The sequence below is a fragment of the Myotis myotis genome, unplaced genomic scaffold (genome assembly GCF_014108235.1).
Source record: "Myotis myotis isolate mMyoMyo1 unplaced genomic scaffold, mMyoMyo1.p scaffold_m19_p_4, whole genome shotgun sequence".
Taxonomy (NCBI): domain Eukaryota; kingdom Metazoa; phylum Chordata; class Mammalia; order Chiroptera; family Vespertilionidae; genus Myotis; species Myotis myotis.
The window spans coordinates 85,277,875-85,294,159 of NW_023416346.1; the positions used below are offsets into that span (position 1 = coordinate 85,277,875).

The following is a 16,285-nucleotide window of genomic DNA, read 5'->3' on the forward strand; positions in this document are numbered from 1 at the left end:
CCAGGCTGACTTTCTCATGATTCCCTGCTGCAAGGACCCAAGGAAATTCTCCAAGAATAAGGATAAATTGTAATAATCACCACTTACTATGTGCCAAGCATTGAATCCCACCAAATAAACCCAGGAGGTGTATGCTGTTATTATCCCCACTTTACAGATGAGGAAACTGAGAGTCAGGTGAAATCACTAGCCCAAGGACACACAGTTAGAAAGTGGTAGGGCTGCAAACCCAGGTCTGTCTGTTATCAGAACCAGACTCAAAACCACTGTGCTCTCCTGCCTCTGTAAAGGCTACAGTGCTGCACTCCAATTACCAAGGTCTCTGATGAGCTGCCTTAAGCTAAGAATAATATAAGACTCCAGGAGATAGGCCGAACAGTCTGCTTTGCGTATGGTCTGCCATAAATACTATTTTTTGCAACTGAGCTACTGATAAGTCTGTGATATCAGCAGCTTTGAGGCTGAGTTATCTGGAAAAAGATCCCAGAGTGTCCCAGTTGTGGGTCGCTAATGCAGGGCAGAGACCCACACTTGGCCCAAAAGCTAAGCAGAGGGAATGACTTAGATAGATCAAGAGGGCCTAGGGGCGATTCTCACAGGGAGGCCCAGAGGGATAGGGCAGTGTTCCGCTGAAAAGAGTCCAGAATCCCCTCCAATATGCAAGGTTCTCTACCATGGAGCCAGGCCTGCAACCATTTGTCTGGAAAGCTTTCAAAGCAGGCATTACCAATTGCCACTGTGGCCATTTAAAAACTCTCAATAAAACAACCCCAGAACATCTAATTTAGGCAATATAGCTTCCTTGTGAACCCTCCAAGATGAATTAGTTGAAAATTGCACCCCCAGGTAACTGAATGATTTGATCTGCTGTATTAAATTGTTTGGAGAGAAACCAATTGAATGCTGGAGGCTGTCTGCCAACACTGATGATCTGGGTTTTCGGGTAGTTGATCTTAAGGCCTGCTTTCTGACAATAATTGAGAAGGAGGATCAATTGTTTGTTGCAGTCAGTCCTAGAGCATGACAATAAAACCCTATTAACAGTAGAGAGAAAAATACTCACATTTCTATATTTATTTACAGGGGTTCCAGCCTGGGCATCAAGTTTACCCAGAAGTCATATAGAGTCATTGAACTCCAGTTCTGAATAAATGAGACAGAAGAGAAGGAAAAATCCACATACCTCTCAAATGTGGTATCTGATTTCCCATTATACCATCCTTCCCTGTTAACCCTGTCTTTTTATATCTTAAATGCAGAGTGTTTGATAGACAAGGTCTTTCAAAGTCTTGGTGTTGAGGGCAAAGGGAAGAGAGGAGTTGAGACAGATAACCTGAGGTGCTGAAAGGGTTAAGGATCACTGGCCAGGGCACCTCTCAGGCCCCATTAAGCTTCATTAGGGTTGTCACACCTGAAGTGTCCCTCTAAATCTCTCCCCTAAGACCCATTCACACACACACACACACACACACACACACACACACACACACACACACACCACCTCTTCAGGTGCTTATTTTGACCCCATTGGCTGGTGTTGCTCAGTGGTTGAGCGTCGACCCAAGAACCAAAAGTTCACCATTCGATTCGCAGTCAGGGCACATGCCTGGGTTGTGGGCTCAATCCCCAGTAGGAGGTGTGCAGGAGGCAGCCAATTGATGATGTTTCTCTCTCAGAGATGTTTCTATTTCTTTATCCCTTTCCCTTCCTCTCTTTCTAAAAATCTTTAAAAACATAAACTGATTGTCAAACTGCAGCGGGAAGGCCAAGGAGGGTTGGGGGGCAGGAGGGAGGGGGGTAAGAGATCAACCGAAGGACTTGTGTGCATGCATATAAGCATAACCAATGGACATAAGACACTGGCGGGTAGGGGAGGCCAGGGTATTGTCAAAGGCGGGGGAAAAAAAAAGGACACATATGTAATACCCTTTGTAATACTTTAAGCAATAAAACAATTTTTTAAAAAAAGCAAATGGAAAAGAAAAAGATGAAGGATGTCAATACAAAAAAAAAAAACCCATATTTTTTAAAATAAAAATAAATAACTGGAGAGGTGGAGTTTGTGTATGTGCAGGAACATTTTGGGGGGGGGGGGGTGAGGAGAGAGTGTCATTCTAAGTGGAGAAAAATGCATAAGCCAGGGTTTAGAAGGAAGTAAGTACCCTTGGTGTTCTGGAAGCAGTCATTCAGTTGTCAAGGTGATTTGTAGTGTTCGGAGGGGGTTGGGAGAGACTTGAGTGGCAGCTCAAGGAATTGAGACTTATCCTATAGATATGAGTGTGTCTTTGACTGCTTCTAGGGAGGCAAATGGCTGAGTGGTTAAAAAGTTAAACTCAGGAGTCAAACTACAGTGGGGCCTTGACTTACAAGTGTCCCAACTAACGAGTTTTTTGAGATACCAGCTGTCTCTCGGCCGATTTTTTGTATTGAGTTGACAGAGTAATTTGAATTAACGAGCTCGGTCTCAGAACGAATTAAACTCGTAAGTCAAGGCCCCACTGTATGTGGGTTCAAATGTTTGCTCAGCAGGTTACTAGCATTGTGAACTTTGAAAAGTTGCATAATATCTCTGCCTCAGTATGTTCATCTGGGAAATGGGAATGACAGCAGTAAAACTTACCATAAAACTGTTGTAGTGATTAAATCAACTGTCACATAGGAAGTGTTAGAACAGTTCCTGGTGCAGAGTAACCACCCACCTGATGTCAGTCTCTTTCATTATTAGCAGATGAGCTTCTTCTACTCCAGGCATGGTTCCAAGTGCTTTACCTCATGCTCTCAGTTCATCCTCACAACCCCATGAGATGGGTCTGATTTTATCCCCACTTTACAGAGGAAGAAGCTGAGGCATAGTACCTCTCCTGGATCTCACCTGTATCTGGAGTTAAGAAGGCCAGACTAGTTTCAGCGTAGGAGATGAATTAGGGGGCAACCTGAAGGTAGACTGGGACAGGGGAAGGCAGAAGCAGGGTTTGAGGAGAGGCTGTGGGTTCAGGGCAATAGGAGCAGTGGCCAGGAGAAAGCAGGGACACAGGGATGAGACTTGGGCTTCTGCTCACCAGGAAGAGCTCAAGGTCTTCCAAGGCCTGTCTGAGCCTCCACTAACCTTAAGGTAATTGTGTCCCAGAAGCCTTATGGCTCCCTAAAAAGCACACTGGGCCTCAGATCTCACCAAGGGTCAGGACATGAGGACTAAGCAGCCCCATGTTTTAGCCAGGACTTTCCCAGCCATGTGATGGAGGGGATGGGGAGAGCCATTGGAGCCAGAGTCAAAGTCTTAGTCTTCTCAGCCAGGGCCCTCAGTTTATCCAGCTATGAATTAGGAAGGCGGTTCTAGAGTCTTTCCAAATAGCACATCAGGCAAGGTAGGAGCCAGGTGAGAGGCAGAGGAAAGTGCCAGGTAAGGCAGTGAGATAGGGACACACTTCACTGCCCTGCCCCTCCTCAGCAAAATCAAACTACTCTCCTGATCCTCAGGCACTGAAAAAGCCTGTGCCCCACCACTATCAGAGGGAAGTGAGTAGAGGGGAGGGTTGTGCTCTTGACGCCCAAGTGCCTGCCCCTCTTCCTGGCTACTGAGAAGTGTGGTGGGAAAGGAGGGAACATCTGCGGGAAGGCCACACACCCTAGGGAAGGACTGGCTGAAGACAAATCCTTTTTGGCCACCAGAATTGACCACAACCCCTTCCCTTGCTGTCCCTCACACACACTCCAGAGACGCCTTTCTGCCCAGGTTCCCTGGTGAAGACTGACCTAACACAAGTAGCTGTATCCTGTCTGGGGTGTCGTGGGTCAGGTCACAGGAGGGTGGAATCTAGCAGTTTTTGGAATGTAGTAGTGATGGGAAAGCTCTCTCACTTAGAGCTATCCATAGGCTGGCAAATGGAAGGGGTTTCCATCTGGGTCCCATATTTACCACAACCTTCCTGTGTGAATGGGGAATTTTTTTTTTTCTTTCCTGGCCTGTGGGATTCAACTAAAAGGTCTTAGTTCATTCTTGCCTAAAAACCCATCTCTAATTCAATGGAAGCTCAGAGGTCTGGTGTCAGAGCTCTGCCATATCAGTGGGTCTCCTCTTGATCTGAGCATTCAGGCAGGGAAACTATCCTCATTAGAACAGGGTAGAGTACAGGAGGGCAGGAGGAAGAAGCCTTGGAAACAAATCTCTGGGACTGACCAGCTCTTTCACTAAAAGCCTATGTGACACCAAGTAAGTCCCAAGGCTTCTCAGAGGCACCGTGTGTGTGTGTGTGTGTGTGTGTGTGTGTGTGTGTGTGTGTGTTCTCACCCACTCGCATGTGTGTCCCTATCAATAAACAAGGATAACACCAGGCCCTTGTCAGAGGATGGTAATGAGGATTTGATGAGATGTTTCATTCAGAGCACCCACAGTCTCTCTGAGATTGCCCACCCTGCTCAGCCTGCTGCACCACATGTAAAATGCTTCCTGGCCGAAGAGCCAGCCTAGCAAAGCAGGGGCCAGTGATGGCCAGAGGGCTAACCAGAACTGGAGAGGTGGCTTCCATCTCCATGGAGGGCAGAGGGCAAAGCAGAGAACTTGGGTGGGGGTGGAAAGGGACAGGCAGGGGCTGGGGGAGGGGAGGTGAAAGAAAAGGGGAGCCTCTGAATGGGAAGGAAGGGAAAGGGGGGCAAGAGAAAGGAAGTTTATTATTCTTCCTGCAGACCAATCATGGGGCTTCTGGAGTGTCGAATTCCAGCTCCTGCAGCCAGATGTGACCTGTTCCTGTTATCATGGAATATTAATCAGAGGGGCCCTTGAGTAATTGGGGAGTTTTGATTAGAGAAATAGCCCTTACAATAATAAGCAGGCAGGAGCCTGGGGAAACCCACCCCCACTACTGGTCACCCACCTCTTAAGCTCCATACTTCTGAGGCTCAGGGCCCTATACTGAGAGGTTGAGGAGTGTGGACAGTGGGTGGGGGTAGCAAAGCTGGCCTGGGGACCAGTATTGGACATAGGGGTGGGGGTGGGGTGCAGGAATAGGTGGCTATGAATGGGAGTAGAGACTGGGGGTTCTGAGGGCCTGGCACTGGCCTGGCTTCACTCACCTCCCCATCAATCATCACATGAGCTGTTCCTGGGGCTTTCCCCTCACCAGGCCCCCTCCCAGCCAACTCTCTCCAGCACCACTGCCTCAGGCTCTGGCCCTGCTGGGACCCCAGCTCTGTTGCAGGCTGCACATGGCCCCTGGGCTCTGTATATTTAGACAGTTAATGAATCTTCCTGTTTGACTGGGCCAGGCTAGAGCCCAAGATGGAGAGAACAAGGGCAAGAATGGGGGAGGGGAGGGTCAGCACCACTGCCCGAGCCCTGGAGACCTTCTGATCCCAGGGATCCCAGACCCAAAGCAAGGAAAGAGCCCAGGCAGTTCAGCTCAAGGAATCTAGAAGGTTGCCCACAACCCCTACCCTTACCCCCAAATCCCCAAGGGCCACAATTTGAGGACAGAAGACCAGAGTTCTAAGCCCAACTCTTAACTTGCCTTCTCCTGGGCCTCAGCTGCTTCTTCTCTGTGTTGAGAGCATTTGGGCTAAATTTCCCTTTCAGCAAATCCACTCAGAACCTACTATGTTATAAGATCTGTACTGGGCCCTAGAGACTCAGTGAGAAAAAAATATATAGCATATTTCTTACCCTTGAAGAGATCATGTTCTAATGGCAGAGGCAGTCATGCAACTATCTCCCATTGAGACTAACATTGATTGAGTGGTTATGATGTGCCAGGTCCTATGCCAAGAACTCAACATGTGTTACCTCATGGCCTCTTCTCAAGAACTCAACACCATTGGGAGTATCAGCAGCCCCATTTTACAGATGAAGAAACTGAGTTACTGAGAGGTGAAGAACTGGTCATTGCCATCCATCATACTAGAGTCTAGAGATGCATGCAGAGCTTAGATGGAGAACTGGGAAGATTTCTCAAAGGAGAGGACAGTTAATATACACTATCTCAACACATTTTCATTGTTACTGGAGGGTTGTGTTGTGTGTGTGTACATTGTGAAAAGGTCCCAAAGAAAGTGTCTTGAGATTTCTGCAATTTTTAATAACAATTGTGATAAAAATCCCTTACACAGAATGTCCAGTCTCTACTCCCATTCATAGCCACCTATCTCTGCACCCCACACCCTCCCCCAGGTCCAACTCCTGTCCCCAGGCCAGCTTTGCTACTCACCCCCCTCCATACTCCTTAATCTCTCAGTATAGGACCTTGCTAGGTCAGAATGTCTGTACCTTTTTAGGCTTTTGATCTATGTTATTACTTAAGTGGCCCATGGAAATGCTATGCTAGCTTAAACTTCACCAACCTAATGAGTAGAAAGAAGGCATTTAGTGTAACATCTTTCTTTCCAACAGTACCTGGAAGCTTCGGTGACCCTACTGAGAATGTGAACAAAATAGTCTCTGGATCTCAGGTTTTGGCTAATGGCTTCTCCTGAACAGAGCATCACCAGTTTCTTGACTCCCAGAAGCTTTCAAGACCACTCACTACCAAGGTGAGGGCCCCTCCTTTGGGACTGGACCTCTGACTGCTGGTGACAGACAGAGATTCTGGGTGGAAGAGACACTCACTTATTTACACATTCATCCACTCTTTACTGAGCACCAGGTTCACTGCCCTGAAGGAACACACATTCTGATAAGAAGTGGTGGCTCCTTACATTGAAATGTATTACCTTAGATTTGCTGCTTTTTACAAAGCAGTTTTTCTTACATCATTCATTCCTAACAGATGAAGATGAAACTCTAGCCTTGAGAGAAGAGGTGACTTATTCAAGTATTAGTGGCAGAGTCAGGCCTCAAATGCAGGCTTCCCAACCCTGACTCCAAGCTTCTGTGGGGGCACAGTAGTCTGGATGTTCCTCCCCTTGGGCCTTCAGGCTGGAGCCTTGGAGCAGCTTGCTGCCCACCACTGCTGGCGTCTCCTTGGAGCCATAGCAACCCAGACTGAAGCAGATTCCACCGAATCTCTGGCTACTGAGCCTCTGATCCAAGTGGCCATTCACAGACCAACCTGGAATGGACTTGGCTGCCTACAGCTGGGTGACAGCAACCAAAGGCTGCCTCGGAGCTCAAAGGCTAATAAATGACAGGATACTGTTTACAGGGCTTGTTCATGTGTGCATTCACTTAATCCTCACTGAAGTCTCCTGAGATAGCTGCTACTCTCAGGCCTATCTTATGGAGGGCAAAAATAGAAGCATAAAGGGGGTTATGTAACCTGCTCGAGAATCCATAGCTAGAATGTGGTAAAGCTGGGATGTAAATCCTGGCAGCCTGACTCCAGAGTCTGGATTCTTAACTACCACACTAAAAGGCTTCTGAAGCCACATGGATGACATCAAGGGGGCAGGGGCCAGGCCCAGCCTCAATCTCTCTCCATACTGGCACTACTACCTGGCTTCACAAGTGTAGCAAAGTATCTAAGCATTTGGACTCTGGATTCAGGCTTCTGATATTCAAATCTTTGCTCACAACTTCCTAGTCATGTTGCCCTGGACAAGGTACTTTCCCTCCCTGTTTTTCCATTCCCTCATCTATAAAACTGGGCTGATCATGGTCCTACTTCAGATAAGGACTTCCCTGAGACCACGCTGAGACATGAGGTGTCAATGGAGTAAGCATGTGAAGCACTGAGAATAGTGCCAGGCCCATCAATAAGTATTCAGTAAAAGTTTGCTGTTATTGTAGGGCAATGTGATAAAATGTTAACTCTCCAGATTAGCTGGGTAGTAATGTGAGCAGGTGAAGAGCAGGGACAGAGCCCTGGAATGACTGTCCTAGCCTAGCCAAGCCCATTCATTTCAACAAACGTTTCAAAGGTTTATTGATATTGCTTCTGTGCTAAGCTCTGCTAGGTGAGGCACAGAGATGAATTAGACACAGTTCCTGTCCTCCAGAATCCCACAGTCTAGAGGGAAAAACAGGCACATGCCACATAGTGTAAGAAGCATTGTGAAAGCTAAGAGAACCAACTTTCCCTGGATTTGGGGGTCAGAAGAGTCCATGAAGGATTAAGAGTAGTTTCTAAGACAAGACACAAGGGAATAGGCATTTCTGGCTGATGGAAGTGCATAAGGAACAGTTCAGAGACTTAAGGGTGCCTGTCCTGGTCAGGGACCAGTGGGTAGGACTGTGTTGTAGGGGTGTGAATGTGGTGTGGAGGGGTAGAGGTACAAAGCTTAAGAGATGGGCAGGGATCAGATCACACAGAGCCATGCTGAAAAGTTGAGGGATGATCGACAAACTTTAAAGAAACACATAAGTTGACAAGATCAGGATTGAGGTTAGGAAAGATCACTTTGGCTGCTGTTTTGTAAGAGAGGGGGACAGGATGGAAGCAGGAGGGGGGCCATGTTAGGACACTGCTGCCAAAGTGCAGGCAGGAAATAAAAGCGGCTTGAACCAGGGTGTTGTGTTGGGGGTTGTCAGAAATGGGCAGAATCAAGAGCTGTTTCAGAAGCAGAACTGAAAGATAACCCACAAGTGTCTACCTCGGGCCCATCTGTGGCAGGACCTTGGCTGAGCTGGGAGCAGACACCTGTGCTTCAGTGTTTATTTTTGTTTCCTTGTAAAGTTCATTTCAGAAAATTCCAATCTTGTTTCAGCTGAAGGGAAGCAAGTTTTTTTTTTCATGCCCCAGCTGGGTCCTGAGTTCCTGGGGCCTCCCAGGGCCCAGGCTTTGCTGGTGGCAACTCCAGCAGAGTGGCAATCCATAAAGCTGGAAAGATCTGGTGGGACCTAGGAGAAGGCTTGGCATGGCTTGGCAGGCCTGCTGCAGGGGGCCCAGATTGGTTTGGCCAGGAAGGGGGGAGGGGATTTGAGGGGGTGCACAGAGAGAAGTGAGCAAATCCTGCCTGTTGCTTGTTTCAAAGGAAAATGCCCTTGGCAATGCCCCTAAGGCATAGACACCTCTGGCCTTTTCTTCTCTGGATTCCACACTCCCAGGCCCCACTAAGGGGTGCCTGGAATGAGTGTCTGTGCCAGAGGGAGGGATCCCAGAGTCCATAGTAAACAACCTGTGGTAGGGGGAAGGGCAGGAAAATTGGGAGGCTGTGGTTTCTTGAAGAGGCAATGGGTTGGAAGTCAGAAAACCTGGGTGAGGGCCAGTCCCAGTAAACTCTCTGTGTGACTGTGGGCAGTTCCTTCTTCCGTTCTCTGGGTCTCAGTTTTCCCATCCATCCAATAAGGGGGCTGGACTAGAAGGTCTCTAAACGTCCTAACAGCTTGAAAGATTCCATTCTCTTTTCTGAATTTGCTCAGGGGGAAGCCTTGAGGGCTGGGGCACCAGCAAGGGCTGAGAATTCCATAGCAATTTGCATGTGAAAGCATGTTAGTGCCATGGCTATTAGTGTGTGCAGGGGAGCTGAAGACAGAGCAAGGACATCTAACTGTCAGGCTGGCAAGAAAGGCCTGGCTGCCTGAATGCGGGAGGGAGACAGCCCTGAAGGTGTGCACAGGAAACTGCATCACCACCCTGGGCTCCAAGGGAAGGGGGAACCACGCACTACAATTAATGCCCTGCCCAGCCTTAAGATGCCCACTTTTGGGTCTGGTACTCTAATCAGCGCATCTGGCCCTAACAGAAGCCTTGAAGCTATTGTGCCAGTTAGTGACTTCAGAGCTGTATGAAGGGCCACAGGAGAGGGGACCCCAGGGAGGGGAGTGAACTGTTAGTGCATTTTCCAGGTCTGCTCCCACCAGGCCTAACCCTCAGAGGACCATATTTTTGTCAGGGTTATAATGTATCATTTTTGATAATTGCCTTGTGTAAACTTACAGAGTTTATCAATATAAATATTGTGTATAAATAGGTCACACACACAAACTCCTGGGGATTCTGGGAGAACAAAGCAACAGTGTATAAGAAGGGCACACAGCTGTGGCCTGTGAGGTAGGGGAGCTGGCTCTGAGGCCTGGCTCTGCCAGCACTCTCTGTATGTCCTTGAGTAAGTCCCTTCTATGTTTGGGCCTCAGTTTCCCTGTGGGGATTTGGTGTGGAAAGAAGCTCTCAGGAAAGTCGTAGATCTACCATATCCTGGCCTGTAACCTCTCTGGTTCTACTGAGCAGGCTTGAAAGTAGCTACGAAAGCCACCAGCCAGTCCCATGACAACAATGGTTCTGCCCCACAGAATCCAGCCAGCATGGAGTCCCTGCTGCAGGGTGGATTCCAGAATCTCCCTGGTTTCTCCTGGGACCCTGGAACCAAGAGAGCCCCCTGGAGCCTGTCCCTGGAGCCTTGGCTAGAGAACAATGGAAGCTCCTCTCTCAGAAGCTATCTCCTCACCCTCGGCCTCTGGAGAGGCTGGAAGAGACCAGACCATGGGGCCCCAGTGGTAGGCAAGTACTGAGGACACACACCTCTTTGGCTTTGGGAAGTATTTATCATGGGCACATCACCCAACTCAGCTTAGGTACCTGGGCTCGGGGCTGGGAAGGCAAGCTGGGATTGGAGCTTCAGCATAACTTCTGATGAAGATGTTTCAGGAATTTTGCAAAAGGCTAGCTTTGGTTGGTGATGAGGAAATATCCAGGCCTTGGATCTACTCTCAAAGCAAGAAGAGTGCCCAAGAAGCCCAGCCATGGAGCCAAACCGCCCACACCACACCTTGAGGGAAGCAACAGCTACCATTTATTGGTGCTTATTACATGCCAGGCGTTCGAAATTTGTTTTTAAAAGGTGGATGAATGAATGAATGAATGAAAGGCTAACTTTAGAACCCAAGTTTTTAATCTGTGTATCCTCCATTCTGCCTCTCACATTCCAACTACCATCAACACACACCCTTAAGAACCAAAATACCACGTGCGGGCACGCATGTACAGTGCGATTGAAACTCCATGGCCCATGCACAGAAGTCGGTATTTTGTGGAAGAGCCACACTCAAGGGGCCAAAGAGCCGCATGTGGCTCGCGAGCCGCAGTTTGCCGACCACTGCCCTAGTCAAAAAGAGTCATGTTAGAACTAGGATAGGTCCTCAGCCCTCAGCCTTCCACCACAGCAGCCTGGGGCTTTTTCCCCTGTATCAAAGGGCCTGTGGCAAACTCTGCCACCCTCCCATATCCCTTCACACATTCCTTGTTCCCCCCACCCCCAGCTTTCCCTCTTTACTTTCTCTTTGCCAGCTGGATAATTAACCATTGGAAACAGAAGCTATAATTACTGTCTCCCCCATGCCCTTAAATTGCTTTCAGTTTGGGCTCTGTGACCCCTGTCTTGTGTGGGGGCTGGACTCCCCTTCAGCAGCCTCCCAAAGGGGGAGCCAACCTAAAAGCACCAGCTGGGACCCCAGATCCAATGGACAGCTGTACAGGAGGCCAGCAGCAGATGGGCGAGGAGGGTCCCTAGACACGCTGGGGCTGACTCAACTGGGGTGTCAGTGGTAATGTGACATGCCCGGGCAGGACAAGCAGCCTGGCAGGCAGGCAGGCAGGCAGGCCGGATTTCTGAGAGATTGATGCCAGGTGGTCAAAGGGCCCAACCTACAATGGCCCCAGTTGGGACTGGGTCTCTCCTTTGGTTCTTCAGCCCACCTTCATGCCCCTGCCTAGCGGGTTCCAGGCCATCCACATCCCTCATGCCTCAGGGAGGCCTCCTAGAAGCACAAATGGACCAGTGTGATAAGTCATAAGAGTCCTGCCTTCCAACTTCACAAGGCCTATTCCTTCAGGGAAACTGAGGTCTGATTAGCACCTGCCCAGCTTGGTTTTATTGGTGACCTGGGCTCAGCCTGCGAAGGAAGCCAGGCAGCTCCACCCTCACCTGGGAAGCATCCTCTATCCCTGACTCACCTGGTGCTTGGGCTCAGCTGGGACAGGAAAGAGAGCAGAGGGTGGGGCCGGTTTGGGGCCCTACAACAGGAGGCTTAGCTCCTGCCTCCAGCTAGCTAAGCTTGGTCCCTCCCTGACCCACACAGATGGAAAGGGAATGGGGGGAGGGTTCTTGTTCTCCAAGATCCCCAAGGAAGCACTCTTGCTCAGTCTTACCCAATAAGAGGCAAGGAACAGAGGAGTGGGGTGAAGAAGACCCACCCTCAAGAAACTTCTGTTCACTCAGGGTGTAGTAAAAGGCCTGGCCTTGAACCCTAGTGTTCCCATTCACTTGATGGGTGTTTTGGGGCAAGTAAATGTCCCTTGTAGGGTCTCAGTTTCCTCATCTCAAATATGAGGCAAATAATTCTACTCCTTCCACCCTTATAGGGAAATTTAAGAAACTCAATGAGATTATGTGTGTAAAGGTATTTTTTTAAGTGGCAGGCACTGTCTAGGTCAGGGGTGGGCAAACTTTTTGACTCGAGGGCCACAATGGGTTCTTAAACTGGACCGGAGGGCCGGAACAAAAGCATGGATGGAGTGTTTGTGTGAACTAATATAAATTCAAAGTAAATATCATTACATAAAAAGGTACGGTCTTTTTTTTTTTTTTTTTTTTTTTTTTTTTTTTTTTTTTTTAGTTTTATTCATTTCAAACGGGCCGGATCCGGCCCGCGGGCCGTAGTTTGCCCACGGCTGGTCTAGGTGAAGGACAGTCTGCCACAAAAGGTGACTGAGCACCACTGTATGGCCAGCACTGCACAGGCACTGAGCTCAAACCAGTGCCAGCCATGGCACCTTGGCCAGGGCAAGTGGGAACAGCCAGTTACAAACCTTCTGGGCTGTTGGAGAGACTGCCCCATGCTTCCTTTGCCCTCTCCCACAGATTTTACTTCACATTCCCACAGCTACTCTCCAGGCCCTCCCCGTGCCTGCCCGCCTCCCCCCCCCCCCCCCGCCCCCCGCCCAGGAACTCCATTCCCCACCCATCAGTAAGATGAGGGCAGCTGGTATCCTGAGCTGGGCTGGGGACCACCCAAGGACACTCAGTTAGAGAAGTGTAGTAAGGGCTCACCCAGCCCAAGTCAGGCTCTGCCTCAGTTAGAGTCATCAATCTGGCCTGAATCAGCCCTGGTTGGAGACCCCGGGCCCAGGCCGGGCCTCACTCTGGGCAGGCAGTCAAGCAACAGAGGCACTATCTGATCCAGGACTTCCTTTGGTTAATGAGAAACCAAATAAACAGCCTCTGCCCCAGCTGGCTCCCGAAGCACCCTAGCCAGGCCCAGCCCTGCTCCAGCCCAGCCTCCCTTCCCTCCCCCCTGCAGGTCCCCTGGCTCTGTGGCTCTTCTCTGCCTTCCTTCTCCATGCACTTCCCACTTCCCTCACAGCCCAGCCTGCTCCTTGGCTGGTTCACTGGGGCTTCCTGCTCTGGATCACGAACTAACCCTCCCCTTCCTTCCTCCTCCTCCTTTCCTCTAGTGCCTTCTTACCCATTTTTAGCTGCTGGGATCTCACTTGTACTCCTCTCCTGACATCTGCCTTAGCCATATCCACAGGGAACAACCCCCACAAGACCTGCAGGCTGGAGTGGGAAGGCCCAGGCATTGCTAGATGGGGTCTCCACCTTAGGACTGAGACCAAACCCTCTTCATGAACTTCACCACACTCTCCAACCTCCAGCCTGTGAGAGGTAGACTGCATGCTCAGGGCTGCTCTAGCTAGGGGACTTCAGCTGTCGGCCAGAAGCTCCCAAGTATGCCAAGGTGAAGGCTCTGGCATACACTGGAGTGGCCCAGCTCTTAAGACAGGGGATAGAAGATTCTTCTGGCTAAGAAGTGAACTGGGAAGCCTGAAGCAGCCCTAGGACCCAGTGGGCTGCAGCTGAGAGCCAGCTCTTGGGAAGTTACTCTATCCACCTCCAGGCATCCTGAGGCAGGGCAGGGCTGGGCCTGCCAGCAGGTCCCAGATCTAGCCCCAGCCCAGGTGGAGGCAGTACTTGTGGACACACCCAGATCCCCATGTGAACAAACCCTCCTCCATCCACCCTCTCTAGTTGAGCATAGTGCCATAGTGGACAGATCCCCAGAGCTAATGCCACAGAGGTGACAGGACACAGATGGGGAAATGGTCGAAGGTTCCAGCAGAACAAGAGGACAAAGAAACTGGGCAGGAGAGCAGGAGGGGCAGAAGGCTTGAGACACCTTACTCCACTAGGACAGCCACCCTCTTCCCATACTTTCCCAGATCACCCACCGTGTTTGTTTTTGGTTTCTGGCACAACTCTCTCTCTCTCTCTCTCTCTCTCTCTCTCTCTCTCTCTCTCTCACTCACTCACTCATACATATACATTCACACTTCATCCCCCAACACCATGACACCATTTTACACTCATCTCCATGTGGTTAATTTTTTTTTAGTTCTCATTTTTTTCTAAGAAAAAAGCAACAAGAAAATAATTCAGAGTTTATACAAAACATCTTTACATTATTTTTTTTCCAAAAAAGACTAGTATTTACACAATGGCAACAGAAACAAAAACAAAACGCTTTCCGACTGCCACCTGGAAGGGACTGGCTGTTCCGCTCCCTCTCTCCCACCTGGCACTAGGGTAGGCAACTGGCCAGGAGGCAGCATGAAGGTGGATGGTGTAAGGCCCAGCTCCTTCCACGGCCACTCTGGGAGCGCCTGCAAGGCACACTCAAGTGGCAGTCTGTTAACAGCCGTGCTGGCAAGGAGCCAGGGTCAAAGTGCACGGCGTGCTGGCCCAACCCTGGGCAGCTTCTTCCTCTTTCCAGGCCACAGCCCAAGATTAGGGGGCCAGTGAGAGCTGGCTTGGGGGGAACCCACCTGTGCTAGAGCCCAGAAAAGGAGCAGGCCACCTGGCCTTATACCCGCTTAGGTCTTTGCCCTGGGCCTCTGTCTCCCACCAGACCAAAGGGGGCCAAATGTAAGGAGAGAACAGGAGGGGGAGGGGGAGAAGGTAGAACTCCCATATCTGCAGGGCAAATAGCCACCTGGGCACCTCACCTCCCTCCACCCCCCATGAGGTCATCTGCCTGTAGCAGCTCTCCTGTTCCCCAGGCAACAGCCAATTAAGACGTTAATTACCGTGAGAGTGAGGGAAGCAGGAGATGCCCAAGAATCCCACAAGGAAGGGATTTTGTGTGTGTGTGTGTGTGTGTGTGTGTGTGTGTGTGTGTGTGTGTGAAAGGGTGGCAGCCACTACCCTATTGCCAAGATCAGCTTTGTAGCAGAAGGGTCAGGAGGGGAGGGTGAGACACCTTGCCCAAAGGCACTGTCATCTTCCCTCATGGGCAAGAACAGTCCTGGCCTCCCCGACCCCCAAATAACAGATAGGCCATCCTTTGCTTCCAGGCTGGCCACATCCTGGCCCTGGCCCTGGCCCCTTGTACTAGCTGAGCTGGGCTCAGAAAGCCTGGGCAGGGGCTGCCTTTTCCATTTTTCTTCCCAAAAAAAAAAACAAAAAAAAAAACAAAAAAAAAACAGATGAAAAGGAGTTGACAGCTAAAAAATGAACACAAAAACATTAAAAACAGTGATGATAGCAGACAAACAGTCCTGGGAAGGGGAAAAGGGAGTGAGGAGGGCAGGGCCGGGGGGAGGGGGCATCTCCCTGCTTACTGTCCATTAGCATCCAACCCTGCCCTCTTCGAAGGGGTGCCCCCACAGAGCCCAGAGGCCTGGCCAGAGGGGGAAGGCACAAGAGCATGGGGGCTGGGGGCATGAGTACCCCCTCCAAAGCCTAGGGGCAGGGCAAAGGGGGATTATAAAAGCCAAGAAACTACAAAACTAAATACAAAGGTGGGCACAGCTGGCAAGGGGAAGGGCATGGAGAGAAAGGAGAGGTGCAGTCCCCTCCAACAGTCCCTCAGGGCCCGAGGCCGTGCCGGGCTCTCAGACCTTGTAGTAGATGTTCGCTGGGCTCTGGGGTGGCATCTCCTGGACGATGTAGACGGGGTGCCCGTAGTCCCCACTCACCTTCTCATAGTGGGGGCAGTAGTTGTTTTCTGTAGTCCGTAAGGGGATGATGATGTCGCTGGGCTCGGTGCCCGCCGTGCCACTGCCCCCCTTGGGACTGGCCAGGGTACTGAGTGAGAGGGCAGGTGCCCGTTGCTGTGTGTGCTTGCGGTGTCGCTTGCGCAGCTTTAGCAGCAGAACCGTCAGGAAGATGATGATGAGCAGGAAGATGACGCAGCCAGCGCCAACAGCTGCAAACAATGCCACCTTGGAGTTGAAGAAGCTATCAGAGTCCCCGCTGCTGCCTCCGCTCCCACCTGGGCCACTCTTCTCTTCCTGGTTCACAGTCTCTGAGGAAGGGAAAGGGAGGGGAGGAACAGTTAAGGACACATGGCAGATTTCAGGCTGGGCCCCATCCTGCCTTTCTTCAGAGACAAGGCCTGAAAGGGCAGTGGCAATGGCTTCTGCCC

The 16,285-nt window shown here is 50.3% G+C and overlaps 1 protein-coding gene across 4 annotated transcripts in view; it reads right to left on the bottom strand.

Annotated features, from left to right (window-relative positions):
• The window catches only part of EFNB1 (ephrin B1), a 102,088-nt gene that overhangs the window by 74,482 nt on the left and 11,321 nt on the right, over positions 1-16,285 (bottom strand). For 3 of the 4 annotated variants that reach the window (XM_036304690.1, XM_036304688.1, XM_036304691.1), the window contains one exon: positions 14,289-16,165. In XM_036304690.1, coding sequence (XP_036160583.1) covers positions 15,753-16,165 — 413 coding nt within the window. In that variant the 3' untranslated portion in view covers positions 14,289-15,752. Of the gene's footprint in view, positions 1-14,288; positions 16,166-16,285 lie in introns of those variants that run through there. The other variant, XM_036304689.1, reaches the window with a different exon arrangement.